This window comes from Oncorhynchus tshawytscha, linkage group LG02 (genome assembly GCF_018296145.1).
Source record: "Oncorhynchus tshawytscha isolate Ot180627B linkage group LG02, Otsh_v2.0, whole genome shotgun sequence".
In the NCBI taxonomy this organism is placed as follows: Eukaryota; Metazoa; Chordata; class Actinopteri; order Salmoniformes; family Salmonidae; genus Oncorhynchus; species Oncorhynchus tshawytscha.
In genome coordinates, this window is record NC_056430.1 from 60,069,541 (window position 1) to 60,090,249 (window position 20,709).

The 20,709-nt window shown below is 42.7% G+C and overlaps 1 protein-coding gene across 1 annotated transcript; it reads left to right on the forward strand.

Moving 5' to 3' along the window:
• Nucleotides 1-15,246: 15,246 nt before the first annotated feature.
• LOC112222983 (transmembrane protein 121-like) lies at nt 15,247-18,710 on the forward strand. Its single transcript, XM_024385870.2, has one exon. It carries the CDS (start codon nt 17,048-17,050, stop codon nt 18,071-18,073), a length of 1,026 nt encoding a protein of 341 aa, XP_024241638.1. The 5' UTR covers nt 15,247-17,047; the 3' UTR covers nt 18,074-18,710.
• The last annotated feature ends 1,999 nt before the right edge of the window (nt 18,711-20,709 follow it).

The following is a 20,709-nucleotide window of genomic DNA, read 5'->3' on the forward strand; positions in this document are numbered from 1 at the left end:
GGTTACATTGGCACGTTATGTTCAGTAGTTCCAAAACATCCAGTGATTTTGCAGAGAGCCACATAAATTTACAGAAATACTCATAATAAACATTGATAAACATTACAAGTGTTATTCACAGAATTAAAGATATACTTCTCCTTAATGCAACCGCTGTGTCAGATTTTAAAAAAACTTTACGGAAAAAGCAAACCATGCCATAATCTGAGTATGGCGCTCAGACGACAAATCAAGCCAAATTGATATCCGCCATGTTGGAGTCAACAGAAGTCAGAAATAGCATTATAAATATTCGCTTACCTTTGATGATCTTCATCTGAATGCACTCCCAGGAATCCCAGTTCCACAATAAATGTTTGTTTTGTCAGATAATGTCCATCATTTATGTCCAAATTCCTCCTTGTTGTTAGCGCGTTCAGCCCAGTAATCCATCTTCATGAGGCGCGAACACTAGGTCCCGACAAAGTCCAACAATTCCGTTACATTTCAATGGAAATGACTATGCCCTAGCACACCAGGGGCCTAATTGATAAATGTTTGGGTACACACAAAATATACCCCAAAACATGCGTGCACCAGTTTTCACGCAAAAGTTTGCATTTATAAAGACTGAACTTGATGTGAGAATGTGCTTATCCTCCTGCAAACTTTAGACCATGTGTGCTCACAGTTTCTAGTGGTTGAAAGCTTGCATTGCAAGAAGGCAAAAGTAGCCTAGTAGTACAAGTGTGGAATATAAGACACTTATTCAAAACAAAATAACAGGTAAGCCAAGTTAAATATAATAACAAAATGCAACCATTCTAAAATAATTTGAAATAGATATATATTTCCATGATCATTTGCAGAATAAATTCCTCAACTTTTCAGACACCTCCACATTGTAGTAGCCTGAGGTCAAATCCATCGTTGAGAAGAAGGCATTGCCACCCAGGGCTGCCAGAGCATCAGCTTGGTGAGGTAGAGGGTGTTCATCCTTTACGGTGTGAACATTGAGCCATTGGACGTCTGTACACAGTCTCAAATCGCCAGAGCCTACTGTAAGGTAGCCTAAAAATGTTACTGAGTCTGATGCGATGGACATAACCAGTAGTCTTCCCGCAATCTAGTTTGTGCCGGGAGAAGATAGACTCGTAGCAGGCTATAAGCTGAACTAGCTTGGCCTTACACTGTTGTGACAACTGAGTGGACTCAATGTCAATGTCACCTAGCCCTAACTCGTGCAACACCTCACTTGTCACTCTGTGTGGATTGACGTCACTGTCAAGCTATCTGTACTACCATTGTCGAAGTCTGGATTGTCAGCTATTTTGTGTATCTGCTGCACCAGAGGGACTGGTGGGACAGTGGGCCCATCTATATAGTCAGTGTCAAAGTCCTCTAATGCCATGCAAGGAAAAACGTCCACTATCTTGGCATTGCGTCTCACTGTTACTGGCTTAGGTGAGGGATTGGTAACTTTGACAGGGACCCAATGTCCCTACTGTTCTCCTCACTAGAATGTTTTTCGGTCTTGAGCGTGCCCTCGTAGGCTCAATAATGACAGCACTGCCCGCGGATACATTTTGAGGCGTACACAGCCGGCCCCAGACTAAATGCTCCTGCATAGGCTCCAATGTGACCGCCCCGCTTCAGCCTTACCGTGCCCACTCTTTCTGGCACTTTGGTTCCTTTCCATATCTCTACTACCCAGCAGACAGAACAGCTTGTCATCTCCATTGTGTTCAGACGATGATATCTTCTCCCAGAAGTCATCGGTTGTCTTCAGCTCCCTGATGAGGTGTTTTATCATGTTGTTGCCTAGGATGAGCTCATCACGTTGGCCATCCACTATTAGAACAGGGACAGAGACGCTGCTGCCATACAGAGACAGATTCCATTTGCACACACCTACTGGGTTGGTCTTCAACCCCCATGCAGCCAACCAACACCACTTCGGTTGGACTGAGAGAGCCACCCTTGAGCACACCTAATTTCTCAAGGCGTGGCACCATCGTTGAGCTCAATGTGCATGCCATAGAACGACTGTCAATTATAGCGCTCACCTCTACAACATCCCCCAGTAACACACACAGAAAAGTTTATCGTTGTGGAGCCCTGTGTATTTTGAATAATTACTTTTTAAATTGGCTTAATTTCATCTCAAACACTTTAATATATTGACTCTAAATCTACATCAGTATCTGATTAGGGCACCTCACAAGGCCCAGTACTCCACCCCCACCCCACACCGTGCGGGCCAGCTAGTTTTTCTGCCGCTTAGCCGTGTTGTTGTTTGATGGAGCACAAGGACATTCTTGACGTGTGTGCCCAGCTCCATAACAGAGGAAGCAGAGGTGGTGTGAATAACAATAATCTATTGTGCTGTGATTTGCATCCCCACACACTTGCATTTCAAAGATGGGTTCTCCCTTCTCCTGGGCCTCCTCTGGAAACGGTTATCATAGCCGCCTACAGGTTGCTGTGGCCTCTGCTCCAAGACCCGTTCAAGCATGGCAATTACACGATCCAAGGGGTCCGGGCATTTTGCAACAGCCGACACTGGCCTACTTACTTCCTGCGTCAGTGTGGTGACCAGTGGGGGCAGTCGCAAGGGACGTGGAGCCTTGCACTTCCTCTGGTACATCTCTAGTCTGCCATGTACCTCCGCAGCCATTCACTCATGCAATGGTTTGCATATGAATATCAATGACAGCTCTGGGTTTGGACAGTGCTTGACGAACATGACAGTCAGAACACGTGATGGATTGTCTAGCTCCTTGTTCTGCCTCTTCAAACTGTCCTCTGCCACCTCTATGGCCCTGTTCAGTCTAATCCAGTAGTCAAATGGAGTCTCCCCTTCCAATGGCAACATAGAATAAACATCATCTAGGGGCATGTCAGAGTTGATTGTGTCACTAAAGTGATGCTTCACAATGTCAAAAATTGGTCTAGGGCACTGGCTTAAGTCAACTGGGTTACTGCGTAGGTTTACTCTTAACACATCCCGCGCCCACCACATCAGCTTGTCCAAAACTTCATCTGACCTCTCCTGCCCACCATAGCCCTTCTTCTGCATGTACACTAACATTATCTCCTCCCACTCATGTACTGTGCATTTCTCTGAACCATCCCCCCTGAAACACACTGGTTCCCTGACATCATTTGTCACCACGACATTCAGACTAGAGCTGGCCCCAACCTTGGTACCACCAACATAATCAAAAAAGTCCCATCCCATCTCCCATAGCCTTCGATTCCAAACAAGAGGCAATATTTTCATCTATGGAGTGACCTATCTGTTTAACAATGCCTGCCAGGAAATCCATAGACACATCCCCAATCCTAGGACTAGGTGAAACCGGCTCGAATGCAATGTACAGCAAACTTGTACACATTGTAAAATATAAAAATAGAATACAGTTTTCAGAATGTGACCTAACTAATGCGTCACATTTTCATATGGGGGAGACTTGACATTCGTGATCTCTCCCGATCTGTAAGCGGGGCCAATAACAACACGCCTTATTGTCATCGGAATTGACCCAACCAATAAGAATGTTTGAACATTAAATACACATTTCTTTAGAGGCAAGTGTAAACAACCCACAATGTTACACATGCAATTTGGTATACATTTTTTGTACACTCCCTTTAGGTGTTTCCATATGGAAGTGCTGTAAATGTTTTATGAAGACTATATGTAAAGTGGAGCCCTTGAGTTGTGTCCCAAATGCCACCTATTCCCATTTTAGTACACTACTGTCGACTAGGGCCCATACGGGGTCTAAAACCTATTTGGAATGCAACCTTGTCCTACTCTACAGTTTGTAATCGGTACTCCTGGGAGATAACCGAGCTGAAGCTGTATTTACTCAGCATGTCTGTCAAAACTGGTGCCATCAAAACCACTTTGGTTCTTAATACGGGAGACGTGTGCAGAATCCTAACAGTATGATTGTTCCCACCCACGATAGGCAGTGCACAGTTGCCAAAGTGACTGACAGATCGCTGTGTCGAAACACACAAGCGATCCTACAAGCGATGACACAGGAGTTTGAATACACACACACACACACACACAAACACAAGAGAAGAATGGCACAGGAGGACGTGTGAGATATGAGATATATTGTTTCACACGTTGCCGAGCCTTTGAAGCTCTTGCTCCAGGCACTGTTGCATGCTGGGAGGATGGAGACATTCCTAAAAATCATCAGAGGGGGTATCCCAGGGAGTCAGCGCTTGGTTGGTTGGTGTGTGTGTGTGTGTGTTTGTTTGTGTGTGTGTGTGTGTGTGTTTTGAGGCGGTCCACCACCTTGCAATTTACAAAACCAACTATATGGTAATCGTTTGCTTAGTTTTAAAAAGGAATGGAAATTGTAACATGCTTAGGGGAGAGAAACATGCAGAGGTATCTTTTCCTGCACAAGTTATATCAGTTTCTGTTGTGCAACAATTGACACTTACGAGGAAAACAGTGTTGTGGAGTAGGTAGAGAGGTTACCGCCCCACAACTGACATATGATCAGATATTTTCTCAATCTTCTAATGGTTAGAATATGGGTGGGATAATCTAATCTCCAAGATCTGTAGTTACACACAATGGGCTACTCTGCATAGCATAATTTTCAGATATTGAAAGATACTGTTGGTTCCTGGAACCAGTTAATGGTGGAGTCGGCAGAAATGTGGCACAACATGTGGAAGGAAATACTACTTTATATACAGCAGTGTTGAACAATGATTGATAATGGCCTGCGACCTCTGGCTGACATTGAGCTTCCCTGGAGGTCCCTTAGTGCTAGAGGGCTGGTGAGCTGAGTGAGTTTGCCAGCTGGCCCAAAGGGCTTAACTTCCTGTAGGGCATAGCTGACTGTCAGCAAGACAATGTATGAGAATCCTCCACTACAGTCTCCATATTAGGAACGTCTCAGTCTTAGCCTATATTCTTTCATTCTCAGCTGGAGTTGCATATGAATGACTCCTAATATTGACAATGTACTAGTTCATAGTTAATCCTGTTTTTGGTCTGGGAATAGTCGTTTTATACCATGGGCAAAATACGAACAGACTTTTTTTACCTATCAAAAGGGGTCAAGGTCAACATGCTCTTGATTTGGAATGGAATTCCTTTTTACGGTGTATTATAGCGTGTGTTCAATTCCTTGACAGCAAGTCTCTCTTTAAAAAGTATTGATGTTAGTACTGATGTCATCCATCTGACTAAACCTTCCATTGCTCTGCCCCTATTGACGATAACGTGCATGGCTAAAACAAACACCCATCCAAAGTTCTCCATCCTTCCTGGTCAAATGGGCGCTAATTGGCTCTGAAATGGTGGTGATTGCCACAATATCCTAAATATTCTAGATTTAATGTTTGATCAGTGCTGATACGATCATCACTGTAAAGTATTGAGGCAACGGCCACGACAGAACAAAATCAATGCACACATCCCATTAGCCACGCTCCAATGGAGATTGGCTGAGAGCATGTCCTGTCACATGGTTGGCCATTTTGTCACTGTGGCGGGTTGGTATAGTCTCTGTGACCCCTTCACAATCCAATCAATGACTCAGCAGGCTCCTAAATGATGGTCTTTAGGGTTGAGGGAGTGGGAGGGAGAGGTTTGAAGATGGGCTTTAATTCAATATGCATTGCATAAGAGGGGTGGGTAGAAATGAGTAATTATTACATGCTGGGTTAGGAAGGGTGAGCTGAGGAAATAATTTTGTGGATTAGGAGAGAGTCTGGGAGGAAGGTAGGGGTGAGGGGAAGGTACCGGATAATGCTCTGGACCTTGGTGACAGAATTGGCAGCCATTTAGTTTCATGCGTCCTGGCCAATCCTTGAAGTGCATTTATTTTATTCAAGCTCAGAATATTTGATACATTTTATGACATCAGAACTTGATAGACCAAATTAAATGGCTAATTTTCTACAAATTAATAACATTAAAAGGAGCCCAACTATCTTTAACCATGTATTGTAACAAAATGACTGATTCATGTTGCAAATTCAAATAGTGAAACTTTAAATTATTAAGGCTTTTAGATGGTTGTGTTATCTTTTTTATCAGGATTTTCTAAAAACTCTAACTCTAACCTCTCTAACTTTTGTGTTCTTGCCCTGACATGCTTTCGTCCTTTGTTGTCTGACCCAGTGGGGAGTAAGTTAAAGTTGCCCCTGGAAGCTGATCTAAGGTCAGTTTAGTTTATTTCCTGATAATGGTTAAGGTTAGGATTTTGGGAGGGTAAGCCAACTCTAGATCTGTGCCAAAAGGGAACTTCTACCAGGAGCCCCAGTAGTTAGGCTACTACCCCGATGCACCCTTCCCTGGCAGAAGTAAGTCAAGGCTGAAACTGAAGGGCATGTAGACTCTTAGCTATATTCTTAGAAAAAAGGTGCTACCTAGAACCTAAAAGGGTTCTTCGGATGTCCCCATAGCAGAACCCTTTGAAGAACCCTTTTTGGTTCCAGGTAGAACCCTTTTGGTGCAGGTATAACCCTTTTGGGTTCCATGTAGAACCCTTACCATAAAGGGTCCTGCCTGAAACCATAAAGGGTTCTCCTATGTGAACAGCCAAAGAACCCTTTTAGAACCCTTTTTTGTAAGAGTGTATAACGGCTTATAACTCTTATGACTGCATTACCCCCGTCTCACCAAGAAGGTTCAGGTAATGCTTTCCCACAACAGCAGATGGATCTTAGTAGAATGAGGCTCTCTCACCTCTCATCTTCACAGTCTAAACACGAAGCCAATCCAAACACAATTAAAACCACGAAGTATCAAGGGCCGTCCGCATCCATTAAAGTAACCTGTGCAGACTGCGAGGAAACGGACGGAAACGAAGGGTCCCATGCACCGTGTGAGGGTTTTCAGATGACCGGGAAAAGCGTAGGCAGGCAAAACTCACTGAAGCGTGAAGAAGAAGGATGTCATCTTTTGGAGCCGAGAGGCAATTACCCGCCTGGCTCCAGAACACCGGAACTGTCCTTCTTACCTGGTTGTGTGCTCAGAGTCTCATACTGTATATACACACACTTTTTCAGATGAGAGTCCAAAGCACTTCCTAAGGGGAAGACCTGGTACATACATAAAGCTTTTTGACAACCGGAAGGCCAAGGAGTTGATGGAGGTGGCCATTTTGGTTTGAAGATAAAAGATAAACAGACTTGTTAAAGTTATCAAAGCTGACTGAATTGTCCAAAGTGATGTCATACTTAGTGTAATTGAGTGTTGTGTCTACAGTCTTCCGACATTTATGTAAATTGTTTGATATTTCATTGTCCCTGGATATGTGTTCCAGAAATGCCCGTCAAAACGATTATACTGTATTTGAAATCCTTGTACCTTGATTTGATTTATTCTGACAACTATTGTGTCTTATGGGAGTAGATAGTCTTTTGAATGTTAAAGCGACCGTAATTTTTATTTTTAATTATTGACTCCTTGTCAAAATAATTTGAGATCTGTGAAAAATTGGTAACGTAAACCTGTTTATGGCCTACAACAACTTTAAATAATGTCAGTAACACAATGAACTGGAACACACGAGTTAGCAAATCCCCAAAGACTGTATCCTCACTGTGCTTGTAGCATTACACACACACACACACACAAGCACACACACACACACACATTTTACAAAAATCTAGAGGGAATGTACATTGGTCAAAGTATAGATACTGCAACATCAAACACTAATCGGTTTACCGCTAAAGACACCCGCATTTTATGGAGATTGAAATTGATTTCTTAGCCCAGATGCAAGGGACGAGGCAAAGAAAGTAACCGATTTGTTTTGTGTGAAAAAATGTCAGGTTTTACACACTTCTTTCGGTTTATTGCTGACTTACAGTTACGAGCTCAAAGACGGAAATAATAGATGGGGGTAGCGCCTTTTGGGCAAAGACTATGTGTGAGTTACTGGAACATTCATGGTTTTATAATGAGTTCTATTAGCTCTTTGACTTCTGCAGTGCTTTCAGCAGATGGGGGTTAGAGAGGGAATTCAAACATAACGTTCATCTTACATGCGTTTTAGAATGAAAAGACAGAAAGCCCCATTCTGTTTTACTCTGTTCAGCGTGAAGGGCTGATCTTGGACTTCCATGCCCATGTAACCTTTTTCATTGTGATTTAAAAGGCCCTTAAATTAACATTCCTACAAAACTTGTATATAAAATGTAGGGGAGCAACATCAGACAAGGGTTTTGGGGGACCTCCCCCATTGCTACTCAAAACTCTTTTGCCAAATTGCCATTTCATACATTTCTACACAATCTAATTGGGCAATACATTATGACATCACTAGACAAAAGTGTTGGGGAGAAACATTTAACATTGAAATGTATGTGTGCGTGTACCTAGTCCCTTGCAGGGACTGGATTTAAATAATATTTGAAGTCATTTCAGATACTTTATTATCGCGTCTCAGGATATGAATCAGATGCAGACACAGGAGGCGGAGAGTTCAATTCTCAGAATATTTATTATCACAAAGGGGCAGGCAAAAGGCAGGTTGAGGACAGGCAGAGGTTCGTAAACCAGGTCAGAGTCAGGCAGGTACAGGACGGCAGGCAGGTTCAGGGTTGCCAGAATGGTCAGAACCGGGTAGACTAGAAAACAAAAACTTGAGAACAGGCGAAATGGGAAACATGCTGGTAAGACCTGACAAAACAAGTCGCACTGGCAACAGAAACAGAAAACAAAGGAATAAATACACAGGGGATAATGAGGGAAATGGGAGACACCTGGTGGGGGGTGTAGACAAGCACAAGACAGGTGAAACAGTTCATGGTGTGACACTTTATATGTGCAATGACTGAGCTTGTCTGGCTTAATGGACCAATAGAATAGTCACAAAGCTGCAAACCCCACCCATCTAACACTCCAGGCTGACTCTAGTCCCTAGTGGAAATTACGCCCATGCATCTCTCCCAATGAGAAGTATTTAATCCAACAGCTGCCACAAATTAGGGTGCATCTGCAGGTATGTAAATATATGCTAATGTAGGCCTCTTTTCTCTCCTGCTGCTTTGAAGTAAGCTAGAGCAAGTGGATGGCTGAGAGTTTGGACTAGTTAGCATCAGGAAGCATGTGCCTGGGGGCTGATGCAGGCACTGTCCCTAGAGTCCTAATGAGACAGATTTATATAATCAGTAATTCACATATACACTCAGTTAACAATATAAATAGGCCCCTTATATTTAATTCATGAAACCAATCAATGAATAATTGTTATGTTGCTTAAATTAGGTACATTTCCCATTAAGTACGTTTTTTACCAAAACGGATGATAATTTAAAACTTGATAAGACTTGTTTGTTGTCCCACAAGGCTTACATTTTAATTAAATTATGTGAAGTTTATCTCCAGGATTATAGTCTTATAGTCTTATTTGATTTGGAGTTGAAGAAAATAGATACCTCCTTCAGTAGAGAAAGAGTGAGCATCTCATGCCAAGTACACAAGGAGAGAAAATGCCAGAAAAATGTGTACAAGTTTATATCATGTGACAGCGTGAAATGCAAAGAACTGAGGGAAGCTGTGTTTCCGCAGTGTAAATGCCTTTGGGTGCCAGATGCAATTTTACACTCATGAGTGGAATACTGAGGATTTTGGATGTGTGTGTGTGTGTGTGAGTATGTGTATTTGTGTCTGTGTGCATCTACATTACCTCTTTGCAAAATAAACACCCACACACTATGAAATATAAGCTGAAGATATAAGAGTGGACATTCAAAGTAAAGGAAGCAATGCTGAGAGAAACATATACGTAGGTAATGCTTCAGGCACCCTACTGGGAATATAAACCATATAACACATTCATAAACAGCTTAAGAAATAAGAAGCACCAATACAGTTTCAGTTATGTTTTTGCAAAATAGATGCAATGCCAGGCTTGCAAAACATGTGATTTCCCCTATATGAATGACATCAAATAGCACAATCAAATGTCTGAACACATTACAAACACTCCTAATCTAAATCCTATTACAACAGTATAACCCTTGAAAACATGACATATATTTTTTTAAAGTCGCCTTGTGACCTCTGATTGGTGAGAGGAAAGGATTGTATATAGGAGTACATCTCAATAGTCTAAAGTGGCTTCCTCTCCTCATCTCCTTTCCTTCATCTGCACTGACGTGAAATAACTTGAAGGACAAAAGCACATTCCTGGTGGCAACCACAACATTGCTCTGACCTATCCTGTGTTTTGAGGTGAGTACAGAAAAAGGAGAGGAGGCCAGTTTTTAGATGCACCGCATGTTTCCACGTCACTGCTGGCACCTATTTAGTCCAGACCCATTGGGCAAAGTTGGAAATGGAACTAGGGAAAGAACTACGCTATAAGAATATTTGGACCTAGACACTGGTTTTGGGTGTGCTTCTGAGGATATCTATAGCGGAGTAAATTGGGCTAATTTGATTGATCCGTTTGCATTTCCAGAGCATTTTTTCATTACTTTTTAATGTTTCCATCCCATCTAAAACGCCTTAAAATAACAAATTTGTGGGTCAGATGATACATTTGAAAGACTTCTGGTGTCTGGGAATCTTGGTCTGATTACTGACTCACGTGGTCTTTAAAATGAAAAATGAAGATTCTGATGACTAATTGTGTCACAGTTGTGCCAAGTTGGCTGGATGTCCATTCTTGATACACAGGGGAAACTGTTGAGCGTGAAAGTTTTGCAGTTCTTGACACAAACCAGTGCGCCTGGCACCTACTAGCATACCCCGTTCAAAGCCACATACACAATTAACGGCTCAATTGTCTCAAATCCTTTTTAACCTGGCTCCTCCCCTTCATCTACACTGATTGAAGTGGATTCAACAAGTGACATCAATAAGGGATCATAACTTTCACCTGGACTCACCCGGACAGTCTATGTCTCTGCAAAGAGCAGGTGTTCTTAATGTTTTATATACTCAGTGTACAATTTACAAATGAGCATGTTGATTTTTGTAGCGTAGTAACTTTGAATGTTTGAATGAACACCTTTAATCCATATGAATACTTTACACTTAATCACAACAAAATAATAATGGGATTGCAATATTGGCTTGTTGGCAACAGCCAACACAAACACCTACACAATGCTTGGTAATACACAGGTACAGTATGTGGCTGTGTATCATCGATTCTGTTTGATGCTCATCAACAGATGGACTTGTTCACATGTTTATGTTCCAACAATGGACCCAAAGTAATGCATGCACATTTGTGAGTCAAGCCAATCTGTCAATTAAGAAAAACACCGCCTTCGAAAAACCCTGCCTGCTGGTAAGTCAGTGTTTACCAAAATGGGCTTGCAAAGCTTGGTCATGCTGTTCTTTGCACACAAAAAAAGCTATGATAATTTCTCTTCCATGTGCCTCAGAAATTGTGCTGGTAGGCCTCTTTCTTCGGTTCAAAAACATACATGTAAAGGGATTTTTTTATAAAACGTAAAGGGTACATTTCCTATAGTCAAGCAAATGTGACTCACTATATAATAGGGTAATTAACTGTAGTACAGCAGGCTACATTAAACATAATTTTTCTGTGAAGAAAAAGGTGACATGAACCATAGTGGTTACATGTTATAAATAACCACCAATGTTCCCAAGAACCCCCCTTCTTCAAAGGGAAGAAATTTACGATGGGACTTGAAGTGCCCTTAAACATAAATGGCCATCGGCAGTAATGGACGGCCTCTCTCAATGGGGTTCACTGGGGTTGCGTCTCAAATAGCACCCTTTTCCCTACGGGCCCAGTGAGAAGTACTGCCCTACATAGGGAATAGGGTTTAATTTGGGACACAGCCTGGGTATCCGCTGCAGCTCTCTCCTTCTGTGCTCCTGACTGCCTTCTGTGCCCCCCGAGTGGCTCATGCGAGTCCAGATAAACAAATTAGTCACGTGGTATGGCGTGTGGATTATACCACCCAATACACATTTGACAGGACACATATCCTTCTTATGTATACAAACACATGCAGACACAAATATTTATCACAGAAAACACGTAGCACCATTTTCTAGATGTGAGATGCTATGTCAGCATCCACGACCACAGCACGGCAGATGGATACGGTACGCTTTTCTGACCGACCGTGACCATGGCCATTACTCTTGGTGGCACGGGACCCGGGCTCGCACCAGCTGGAAAATGGGCTTTTGGTTGGAGGCAGGCAGGGCCTTTAAAAGTAAGCCACATGGAGGGGCAATGAGGCACCAGTAACAGCTCTCCAGCTGGCAGGACCAATTTTTCACGGTAAAGGAAGAAATAGGTCAGCACCAAGTAGTAGCTGAGCTGTTGCTAAGAATATCGCTGGCCCCAGTGGACATTTTAGGACTCTTAGGTACTTTCTCTCCACAAGGTACAGGTGACTACTCTGTTGTGAGTTTCCAGTGTTTGCCCAGCCGATAAGACAACCCAATGCTCACAAACAGGTGGAATTGGGAAGATATGAATCATAGACTTATGATGTGCCATTTGAGCTGTACCAGGTATCAGATTAGGTTGTGTTTGGATGGTGTTGAGTGCAATGTTGCCCAAATTGACACCTTCAATTCTGTTGATATAATTATGCGAGCAACAGAAATTCCACCCTTGTATCAAACAGTCATGAAGACTCCAAAATCATCCAAAGGTATTTTTTCTCAATTTATTGGAGGGTGAAGTCATATGTGTAATGCATGTTGTTGGCTGCTGTGGAACTGTTATATCGCCCTCATAGTTTATTGCCTCTCTGAGATAATATGATTTGAGAACCTCACCATTTGCATTTGCGTCTCCTGTTTCATTACAGTAATGGAGTTAGCTTTACTTTGTGCACTTTGTCCATTGAATAGAAGGAAGGCTCTGGTGCCAGTTGCAATTAAAGGAAGTTAGACACAATTGGAATTGAGACGCCACTCCTTGGAGTTTCCATAGCAATAACCAACGGCATACGACATTGGCATTATAATCACTTGGAAATGAAATACAAAGAAAGTGTTATTCCTTTTGATATGTTCTAATATCCCTAGTCCCACTTTCCCTGTTAAAATATAATTACATTTGTAAGTCAGAAAGCACTTTAGCTCTTGCTGAAAGCTTTCACAGAGTCATTGATCACACATAATTGTGTACTTTGAAGTGGTTTCGGCTGTGATAATGTTGCTAGTGAGAAAAAACATAATAAACAAACAAGTCATAACAAAACATGTAATAGAACCAAAGTGTTATTTTTATTAGTAATTAAAATTATTTTATTGTTATGGCACATTCAAATTGACAGATTAAACAACCCATTAAAACATTTAAGAGATACAATTAAGAGTATACTAATGAAAAATAAGTGGTCACCTCAGTGAAACACCAATCCTGGTTTCAGGGAGTATTTCTTAGAAAAAGGAAACTATAGTTAAGGCAGAAAGTGTCACGACTCCGACCGAAGGACACTCCCCTTCCCGTTCGGGTGGCGCTCGGCGGTCGTCATCGCCGGCCTACTAGCTGCTACTGATTATTTCCTCCCCCTCCTTATGTGTTGATTGTGTGCACCTGTTTCGAGTTAGGTAGTAGGCTTTATTAGTCAGCCGGCCCGCAGGGTTCCTTGTGCGGGATTAATTATTGTGATCGTCTGTTTGGTGTACTTATGTGCACGTCTATTGGGTTTTGTGTTTTCCCATTTTGTGGGTTTTCCCTGGACGGTTTAAGTCCCCCTATTTGGGGCATTTGTTTGTTCAGTACGCCCTGTGTTTTTGTGAGGGTTGGCTTATGTTCAGCGTTTGTATCAGTGCATTAAAATAGCACTCCCCTGAACTCTCTGCTTCCTGCGCCTGACTCCTCACCCACTACACTCAGACCGTTACAGAAAGAGACTAAATGATTTCCCTGCAGAGAGAGAGAGAGGCTACAAAGCACAATTAACACATGTATCTACATGGTGGAAAACACTTTCCATTTCTACTCGGATACAGATAGTGCATCACTACAGTGGGTATGGACGATAGGCTGTCGCTGCTTCACTGGTGTTTAGATATATATATAAGCATTCTTGACAGGGAAAGTGGCTGGAGCCAATGACACGCAATCCAATAAACTGATGGCCGGTGGCGGTGGCTTTACTGACACCCCCCTCCAACCACGCTCAAGCCCCCAGCCTGTGCGCTCATATTTGGGAGTAATGCATGACATAACCTGTCCCCTGTGGGGTGTCTTAACAGTCTGATGTTAGGATTTATGCCAAGCGATCAAACATGCCTTATTAGCCTAGCGTAGCCTAGCGCTGGGACTAACTCTCCCCCACACTGGCTCAAAGACCTAGTGTGGTGCTAGCACTCCCTCTCTCCTTCCCCATTTATGACTACATGCTTAATTAGTCTAGCGAAGCGCTGGGGCTAGGCAGCTAGCTCCTTCACCCACTGCTAGCCCTCCCTCTTGCCCATTTATTATTACATGCTTAATTATCCTAGCAAAGCACTGGAGCTAGGCAGCTAGCACCTTCACACACTGCTAGCCCTCCCTCATGCCCATTTATTATTTACGCTTGATGATCCCCCTGTTAATTCTGGAAAAGAGGAGTCTTTCATCAATTATGAAATAGCCTGTCTGTCCAAAAGGAGAGATTGTGATGTTGAGGTTCAGGTAAAGGCTTGTAATGAGTCGGCATGAATTATCAGCCATAGAAATAGGATTGCTGGAACAGGCATCCTCAATTAAGTAAATGGTCATGTTAATGTTCCATGATTCTATTTCTAAGTTATTGATGACTCTATTTCTATGCTCCCCCATCGCTATTGTTATAAATTATAATGTATAATTGCACCCACATTTTGTAGGGATGGTGGTATATTAAGTGCTCTGAGTATCTCGTCTCTCACCACTGTGATTCAGTGTTCCCTTAAAGAAATCAGTGCAAAGGTTCTGAAAGAGCAGCCAAGGCTTAGCCTTCCCCTTCGCCTCTCACACACATACGCATGCACACACACACACACACACACACACACACACACACACACACACACACACACACACACACACACACACACACACACACACACACACACACAGGGAGCCGCTGGGGACGTGTGGATCACTCATTACACTGGCGTGTGTGTGGGGGTGTGTGTTACTCGTCTCAGTGGAGTGTGTATGTGATTTGTATGTCATTGAATCCCCCCCTCGAGCGTCTTTGCCCTCCCCTGATAAAAGGAGTATCTCAACATCTGAGGGGTTGGGTGGACTTCACAGCAGGGATCAGTCACTCTGAAGAAGAGGGACGGAGGGATTTAAAGAGCATGGGCCAGGAGTGGAAAAGAAGGGATGAAAAAAGAGAAGAGAACTTGATGGCAGGAGGTAGCTCACACATGACCATCACCATCGCTCCCTTACATCCTTGTCTCTCCTTCCCTCGCGCTCTCTCTCCTCCTGCAGCTGTGGCTTTCTGAGCATGCCTCTTCGACATCCAACGGCTGAGCACACACGAGTGGGGGAAGGAAGAGAAGCAAGAGAGGGACGAAAAGAGATTCCAGCAGACCTAGTTTGGGAAGGCACAGACAAACAGCACCTCAAGTAGGAGCAAGGAGGGCAAATATTTAGAGATTTTCACATTAAAGGACATTTGAAACTGGGAGAGTTGACAATGCTGTGACAATGTGATGGCCAGTCGCAAGTCCTTTTCGGAGGGGGAAAGAAGATGAGAAAGGAGTGAAAAGGGCTTTTCGTTGATGGCTGTGTGTCTCAATGGGCAGTGGGGCACCTTCCGGCATTCGATGGTTGACCACACTCTGGTGGAAATTCTAGGACACTCACCTAGAACCGATCGTCGATCAAAGGGACACATTATTTTTATTGCTCCACCTGAATCTCCGCATTAGGAGCTTTCGGTCGTCAAGGGGAGAGCATCTTTGAAGTGAGAGCACTTGTTATTGAAAAGGACAAGAGGCTTCTTGTTTTTCAGGGATACAACTTCAAAGATAAACTTTTCTAGGTCCTTTCTTTTTTAGGTTGCACACACAGGTCCCTGTTCCCTTCTATGACTCAAAAGGGGTGTACGGGGATGATTTTGTGGGTCAACAGAAAGAGAACGTTCGAATTGCAGTTGTTCGTTTCCTTTTGTCAACACAATATATTGGGAATATCACAGTGTTGGGAACGTGTGAGGATTACAATGGAGACGAAACCTATAATTTGTTGCAGTGGATATCCAATACTCACATAATGAACCCTATCCATCATGTTTTTTCACTCCATGCCACGGTATGGAATTAGTGCTGGGGTTGGCAATTCCACATTGGCATCAAACCGGAAATGTAATGCTGCGAATCATTATGATTGATTATGACTGGAGACGTAAGTGTAAGTGCATTGCTGAATCCATTGCGCTTTTTGTTACTGCTCGGAAGAGCTCCGGGAAAAAAATGTATGCGGCAACTTATCTACAATGTCCAACATCTAAAATGATATCAACCACTGACAGAATTACAAGAACATTAAAGTAATAAAAGAGACATTCCCAGTTACTGCAGACACTAAAGGACGACAAATCGATGATGTGGAGGCATTGTGTTTAGAGTGTAGAGTTATACAGTTAGGGCTAAAAAATATTATATTTCGATTTTTATTAGGATCCCTGGGCAGCAATGCAGTTTCAAATGAACTCTGCTTGACTGTTTCCCTGCTTGCTGAGTATTGAATAGAGGTTGAAGGATAACTATTCATATTTATGAGGGTATTTTGGGGGAACTGATGGCAGGTCATGCAAGTGGACCTGACTTTGTACAAACAGTCATCTGATGATATACCACCAAATGGTGGTATATACCTGATTCAACCAACAGGACTAAAATGAGCTGATGAACAGAGACAGTTACCACAAATGTATTATAATACCTAACCTTCTTTGAATCCAGGTTTTTGAATCCAGGTTTTTGATTTGACCCACAACTTTCATTTAACTTTCATATTTTTTTTCTTGGACCTATATCTTTTTCTTGGAACTTCATTTTTGTTTGACCTTTGTTTTGTCTTTTGTCTTGGATCTTGGTTTCCCTTTTTTCCTGGACGTTCACCACCTGGTCAGTATGGTGCCGCCACCACCCGCCAACAAGCTTCATGTGTGCTTGTCGGCCGTCTTGATCATGGGCAGCATGGCACTGATGGACGCCTACTTGGTGGAGCAGAACCAGGGGCCCAGGAAGATTGGTGTGTGCATCATGGTCCTCGTGGGGGACATCTGCTTCCTCATCGTCCTACGTTACGTGGCTGTGTGGGTGGGTTCTGAGGTGCGGACCTCCAAGCGTGGCTACGCCATGATCCTATGGTTCTTTTATGTCTTTGTCCTGGAGATCAAGGTCTACTTCGTCTACCAGAACTACAAGGCCGAGGACGGAAAGGGGAGAAGTTTGGACGGTTGGACTGGCGGCGGCGGCATAGACGGGGTGGCACGGAAAGCGTTGACATTGCTTCTGTCCATTTGCGTGCCCGTGGTCTACATCACGTTGGTGGCCATCGACCACATGGAGTACGTGCGGCCGCAGAAAAAGAAGGAGGAGATCCGGTGTCGACTCTTCTGGGTGGTGGTGGACTTGCTCGATGTCCTGGACGTGCAGGCCAACCTATGGGAGCCTCAGAGGAGAGGCCTCCCCCTATGGGTGGAGGGACTCATGTTCTTCTACTGCTACATCCTGCTGCTGGTGCTCCCGTGCGTGTCGCTGAGCGAGATCAGCATGCAAGGGGTGAACATCGTGCCCCATAAGATGATGCTCTATCCGATTCTCAGCCTGGTGACTATTAACATTATCACTCTCTTCATTCGAGGTGGGAACATGATCTTCTATAGGGACTCCAGGGTGTCTGGGATACTGATGGGTAAAAATGTGATCGCCATTGTTCTCAAGACATGCAGTTTCGTCCAGTATCGGAGGCATCTCGGCGAGGTCCCGTCGCCCGCCCTTGGGGTAGAGATGCAGAAGAATTGCATTGTCCACGGCCCAAAAGTGACTATGCCTGTGCCCATGCCCATGCCACCCCAAGTAGTGATTCAAGACTTCACAACGTTTCCCGAAGAGATGGTGTGTGTGAGTGACACAGAGGTTGAGCAAACGTGACACAGGTCTGGGTGAGAAAATAATAAAGATACCTAACACATAACACGCTTTATTATAGGACATTATAAAATACACATTCATGCGTATAACAAGTTATTAAGCATGATGCCTGCAGGGTTTTAGTAAAGTGTCACCAGAACAGTTGACACAAGGAAGCAGTGTAGGGTCACGACAAGTAGGGTCACAACCATTTCCTTGGACCAGGGAGGAAATTACTGTAGGAAGAAGTGAATGTGCCCCTCCCAATAAGGATGATCTAATGAAGAACAAAAAACAAAAATGAAAGATTAAAGGGATACTTATACTTGTATAAGATATTGTGCAGAACAAAGTATGATGTACCTTTTCATTTGGGGATTATTTTTTGTCTCTTTGTGCACCTGTGAAACGACCTACAAATATTAATGTGAGGTGCTGGATACAGTAAATGAAAGATATTCCGCACACTTTACTGATCATTGCTGTGCTTATTATTTATTTTAGTATTGTGAAGAGGCCGTTCAATGAACAGTAGAGTACCTTCACTCTGACCGGTCCTCCTTTCCAAACTGTTTTCGTTCTAATGCTGTTTGAGCGTCAATGTCAACCATTTGTATTGAATGACTTGTCTTTGATAAATGAGCCCTGTATTGAAAGAGTTCAGGTTGTGGTTGTTATGTATTTTGCATTCGATTAAGTGATATGCGTGACACTGAAGAGCTTTAAAAGAAAAAAGAGCAATTTAAAGCATTTATTTTCCAATAATTTTGCGAAGAAAAGTTGGCATTTTTCTTAGACAATTTCTTACTGTTCACTGTGGTCAACAAAATAAGATTGAAGAAAATACTTTAATGCGACTGGAATATGTGTGCTCAAAAATAGGCCTTTATCAAATATGTACTGAATATGAAAATGAGAGACGTCTGCTAACTTGTTCTGACATGCGCTTATGAAGCTGTACGTGTATTATTGCAAAGACAGGTATTTGTTTTTGAAAGAAGACGTTTGATCAAAGAGAGATATTCTACACACATTCGTGTTCAGACAGAGAAATCACAAGACAACTTCTGTCCTGTGAAAACTACATATTTTTTTTAAATAATTGAGGCAATGGCTGTTCTCTTCACTTCCTCCATTCACCCTCGGAAGATGCGCTGACCTTTTTCAAAAGTACAATTTCAGTATACATATGGAAAACTATATCAAGTGCATAATTAACCCAAAGACATTGAATTTGGCAATCAGTGCTCCCTCAGAAAATAAGGGCATGACGCCTCTGCATTCAGTGTTGGTAGAGAATATATTCCGACTCACAGTATGAACTCTATGTTTGAGAAATGCAACTAATACACAATATCACAATTCTGTTGACAGTTTTCTCAGAAACACCATGCTGCATAATTGGTGTGGTATCCATGGCTACCAAATATCTTATGATGACTGTGATATCTGCAGTACCAGGAAGATTAGTTAACGATTATTTAACTGTCGCTAGCTAGATCATTATATTTCCTTCTGTATTGTTCTCTGATATTGTTTTACAATGCCTTTACATCAGCACTCTTCATTTACGGTTAGGCTTTGAACCCTTAAAAGCACATTATTTATAGAGTAAGTACTACAGTATGCAGGCAATGTTCAAACGAAATATTCCATCTCACAATTTATTCCTCACTATTTGGACCCTAAGGGAAAATAATAAAATACAATAAACTTCATTTAAATATGATCAAGGACACAATGTACACTGCCGCTGGGCAGGTATTCATGTTTTAGGAGGTGTCTGTTGCTCAGGTTGTCTATAAGGAATGGGTAAGTGAAATGGAATTCATTGAAAGCACATCAACCATTAATACAACTTAATTGAGGAATGCAGTTAATATAGAGTGCAGTGGTCTTAAGGTCCTCTGATGGGTCAAATTCTGACACATACTCACACACATATATTATATATGCACAAATACAGATGCAGTATTTTTTTGCACACGTTACATCACAGCACAGCGTGCCACACCCGCCTGCGTCTAAATCACCTGCACACAATGGAAATAACAAATGCCACTCATCCTCTTCATCACCAAGGAAATTAAAGTATTTTGTGCAAGTTTTTCTTTTGACCCATGACTTCACTGCAAAAACTGATGTTTGTCCAAAAGACGCAAACATCACTGCAGTCAAACACCCTATACCTATGAGGAATACTTATGTGAGAATGCTGTTCATTGACTATAGCTCAGCGTTCATTCATTTATGTAAATCCTGTGGTGCAGGAAAATTCTCAGCAAAAACAGAGTGATCAAATTAAGAGTCTTTATCTGTAGTCCCCTCCAAGCTCGTCACCAAGCTCAGGACCCTGGGACTGAACACCTTCTGCAACTGGATCCTGGACTTACTGACAGGCCAACCCCAGGTGGTGAGGGTAGGCAACAACACCTACGCCACACTGACACTCAACATGAGGTCCCTCAGGAGTGTGTGCTTAGCCCCCTCCTGTACTCCCTGTTCACCCACAACTCTGTGGCCACGCTTAACTCCAACAATATCATCAAGTTGGCACCAGCGGAACCCCAAAAGGTGCTTCCAGGAACCTTTTCCCTGAGGAATCTTCCATGTCCCATTTATTATATTCTGAATATTAGTAATAATAACAACAATAA